Consider the following 4018-nt stretch of genomic DNA (forward strand, 5'->3'; position numbering starts at 1 on the left):
AGAGACCGATACAGCTCTACCCTTTTTACTGTTGGATAAACCTGGTGTCTGTGGTTCACCAATGTTTTTGTAATGTAGGCTAATCTTCCCTCTGCATGTTTTGGTGAATACCCAAAATGGGTTTTAAGCTCTGGCCCACCAACTTTATATAATGTCAACTAGGTGTCCATTTGACCCTGTATCCAGCAATGCTGCCTTGTTGCACCATCGCAATACATTCCAGTGACATTTTCAATTTGTGGTATGTCCTACAGGAAGCCCAAGAAATGAGGGAGGACGACGACCTCAAGAGAGCCACAGAGCTCAGCCTGCAAGGTACAGCATAGACACTGGTACACCTTTTTTAAGCATATACTCAGCATCACAAAAGAAAAGTAGTGTGTGTGTGTGTTTACACCAGGGGTTGGAATCAGTTCCGGTGTTCCAACCAGAAAATACGTTCTGAATCGGTTCGAACCAATACATTTAAAAAAGTAGCAGTTCATATAGGTCAGGGAGGGGCAACTTCGATAGGGGTGGGGGCCACACACTCTGGACTCATGAGGGGCTGTAGTTGCCCCCCCCACACACAAACACACACTGCGGGCAAAACATTTCAGTGGCCCACCTCTTGACAGCGGAGAGACTTAACTTTTAGAGTTCATTTTGTGAAATTTTATACATTTTGTCATAGTGTAGAGAGAAATATTTACAGTTTTAATATGGTATCTGAGTGAGACTAACAAAATCAATGGGAGGGTCCCTGGCTGATAATTTGAACGTGATAACAAGTTTAGTTTAGCGTCCAGCAATCTAATTTACCAATCTGAAAACATTTAGTTGACATGGGCTAATTGACTATCAGTGACAGACATAACAATAGAGAAACTGCTGATTCACATCCACATTTCTAAATTGCACCTTGTGTATTCTACTATTCTAACTTGCAACAAACAGTAAGTTGAGTTGAATTTGATCCGAGGGCCTCCAAAAAGGGGCCTGCGGGCCGCATGCCGGCATTTGCCCATTCCTGATCAGTGGTGGAAATTGTCATATTTGAGTAAAAGTAAAGATCTCTTAATAGAAAATGACTCGAGTGAAAGTCACCCAGAAAAATCCTATTTAAGTAAACGTCTAAAAGTATTTGGTTTTAAATATGCTTAAGTATCAAAAGTAAATGTAATTTCTCAAATGTACTTCAGTATCAAAAGTATAAATCATTTCCAATTCCTTATATTAGGCGAACTAGACGGCACCATTTTCTTTTCTTTCTTTTTTTTTTTTTTAAATTGATGGATTGCCAGGGACACGCTTCAAACTTCATACATAATTTACAAACGAAGCATATGTTTAGTGAGTCCCCCAGATAAGTGTGTGAATTAGACCATTTTCCTGTCCTTCTAAGCATTAAAAATGTAACGGGTACTGTTGGGTGTCAGGGAAAATGTATGGAGTCATTTAAGAATGTAGTGAAATACAAGTATAAAATTGTCTAAAATAGAAATAGTAAAGTACAGATACCCCCAAAAAACTACTTCAGTAGTACTTTAAAGTATTTTTACTTAAGTACTTTACATCACTGTCTTATTTACATGTTTGATTGGTCAGATAAGTGCAGGCGCGAGATGCGAAATTTCACAGGTGAGGAGAGGGCAACGTGGTGGACATGGAGGGGGCTTGGCTTGTAAGTTGAGAACATCATGATGTGAATTGGAATGTGTTTAGGCTGTTACTAGCATTATAACTTCACAAAATTACCAAATTATATTCTAGACATAAGGAATATTTTGGGAACTAAAAAGAATGTTAGTAAGCCGTAGGCAAGATATGAAAATAACGGTTTTGTTCCAGAACAGGAGAGATCCCTTTTGTTCCCGGTTCCGTTTCACTTCCTCTGAAAATGTTGTTATTTTTTGGTTCCCTGAACTGGTTCCAACACCTGGGTTGCGCATTTCAGTGGTTTTCACGTGTCTTGATCTGCTCTGCTCTGCTCTGGTTTCTCCCTCCCAGAGTTCAACAACTCGTTGCCAGAGCTGCTGTGTTCAGACGAGGATTCTGGGAACGAAGAGGTGCTGGATATGGAGTACAGCGAAGCAGAGGCTGGGGACCTGAAGAGGAACGCTGAGGTACAGAGCCTCCCTCTTCCTCATCTCCCACACTAACCAGCCTTCACCAGGGTCCTGTTCAGTAGGGAGTAAACTCTCGTGGACAGACACACGTAACATAAATGGTAGTAGTGTCTTACAAGAGACTGAGATGTGACGACTAACGAGCAACTTTGTTCTGGTACGCAGTTTTTTTTTGTCGCTGATTTGGACAAATCACGATTTCGCAGGTGCTCGCCTCTTTCGAATTTCTAAATGGGACATTTGGCCCATAGACTTGCCTGAAACTGGCAGAGTTTCTGTTTAGGGGGTTGAGAAATGGCTATTCTTGTTAGTATCTTTTCTAACGTGTGTGTGTGTATATGCCCCCCGCCGCCCCCAGAACTTAATCGAGCTTCTGATTCAATTACACAACATTTTAGTTCTGGGTGTCTGACATTAAGTAAGGAGAAACGTTTTGAAATGGAGTGAAACGTTCTGGCTTGAACACCTCTTCCTTTCTTGTTCCCAGAGTGGAGATCTGGACAATTCCTTCCGGCTGATCAGTGTAGTCAGTCACATCGGGAGCAGCTCCTCCTCTGGTAAGCACTGCCCTCCCTATAAACCACAGTCTGCTAAGATATATGGCTGTGTTACGAGATGCACCGTTATTTGTGGGACCCAAAAAATGTGTTCAAGTTGAATGAATATTGAAGCATCAATATCATTCATATTTTTTGGTAGCAACGGATTTCTGAGCATCTCAAAACACACTACGGTGTAGCAGGAGCCCCAGATTATCACTCATCCGTGAAACCACATAAAGCATGAAAATGTAAGGTTGTGTGAGCTGAGACAGCATATGATTACGATACCATGAGAACCCCAAACACTGGATTCTTGTAGTCTAATATTAACCTATAATTCAATTGCCCGACTCTCAGGCCATTACATCAGCGACATCTATGACATGAAGAAGCAATCGTGGCTGACCTACAACGACCTGGACGTGTCGCGCACGCAGGAGGCCATGGTGCAGAGGGACCGGGACCGCAGCGGATACATCTTCTTCTACATGCACAAGTGAGTGTCCCTCTTATCTCTTCCATCAAGGTCCCTATTCCAGCTTCAGATGGAGGGCGGGGTTGTGTTCAGTGGAGAAAATGCAGTGAAACGTGTCCTGAACTTGTCCAATAAGAACAGATTTGTTTTCAGTTGCAATAACTTTGCAACGGTATCCCCTACTGAATACTAAAACCCTGTTTTCTTATGCTTAGGCAATAAGGCACTGGGGGGGGGTGGTATATTGCCAATATACCACGGCTAAGGGCTGTTCTTATGCGTAACGCAGAGTGCCTGGATACAGCCCTTAGCCTGGTATATTGGCCATATACCACAAACCCCTTATTGCTATTATAAACTGGCTACCAACGTAATTAGAGCAGCAAAAATGAATGTTTTGTCATATACCTGTGGTACACAGTCTGATATACCACGGTTGTCAGCCAATCAGCATTCAGGGCTCGAACAGCCCAGTTTTATAATAAGGAGTTAACAACCAGCCTCCTGTCACTATGCACTACACCTGTTTCTGAGTACAATCCAGTGGCGGCTGAGCGAGACCCAGCTCCAGTAAGCAGGGCTGCCAACAACAATGGCCAACTGAGCGGAAGCTGGAACAAAATCCCCCCCCCCCTCTCATGCAATTAGAAAAGCAATTTGTTCAAAGCTCTTTTGTCAGAAATTAAGGGGTGAAATTAAACAGTCTACTATCTCAAAGAATGCTGGGGGGGTTTATTACAAATAAAGGACATTAAAACAAATGAAGTTGTACATTCACTTATTGTAGGAGATGTTGCCTAACTTGGTGTTGTGTGTATCATATACACTGAAAGCCACTATGATGGGTGTGGATGCCTTGACTGACTGCTGTGTTTGTTCCCTCCTCTCCTCAG

General features: G+C 42.6%; 1 protein-coding gene across 1 annotated transcript in view; it reads left to right on the forward strand.

Moving 5' to 3' along the window:
• The window catches only part of LOC115136997 (ubiquitin carboxyl-terminal hydrolase 37), a 29535-nt gene that overhangs the window by 24182 nt on the left and 1335 nt on the right, over window positions 1–4018 (forward strand). The window contains exons 20-23 of the mRNA XM_029672995.2: window positions 255–315; window positions 1990–2105; window positions 2596–2665; window positions 3008–3146. Of these exons, the coding sequence (XP_029528855.2) occupies window positions 255–315; window positions 1990–2105; window positions 2596–2665; window positions 3008–3146 (386 nt within the window). The remainder of the gene's footprint in view (window positions 1–254; window positions 316–1989; window positions 2106–2595; window positions 2666–3007; window positions 3147–4018) is intronic.

This window comes from Oncorhynchus nerka, linkage group LG1 (genome assembly GCF_034236695.1).
Source record: "Oncorhynchus nerka isolate Pitt River linkage group LG1, Oner_Uvic_2.0, whole genome shotgun sequence".
Classification (NCBI taxonomy): Eukaryota; Metazoa; Chordata; class Actinopteri; order Salmoniformes; family Salmonidae; genus Oncorhynchus; species Oncorhynchus nerka.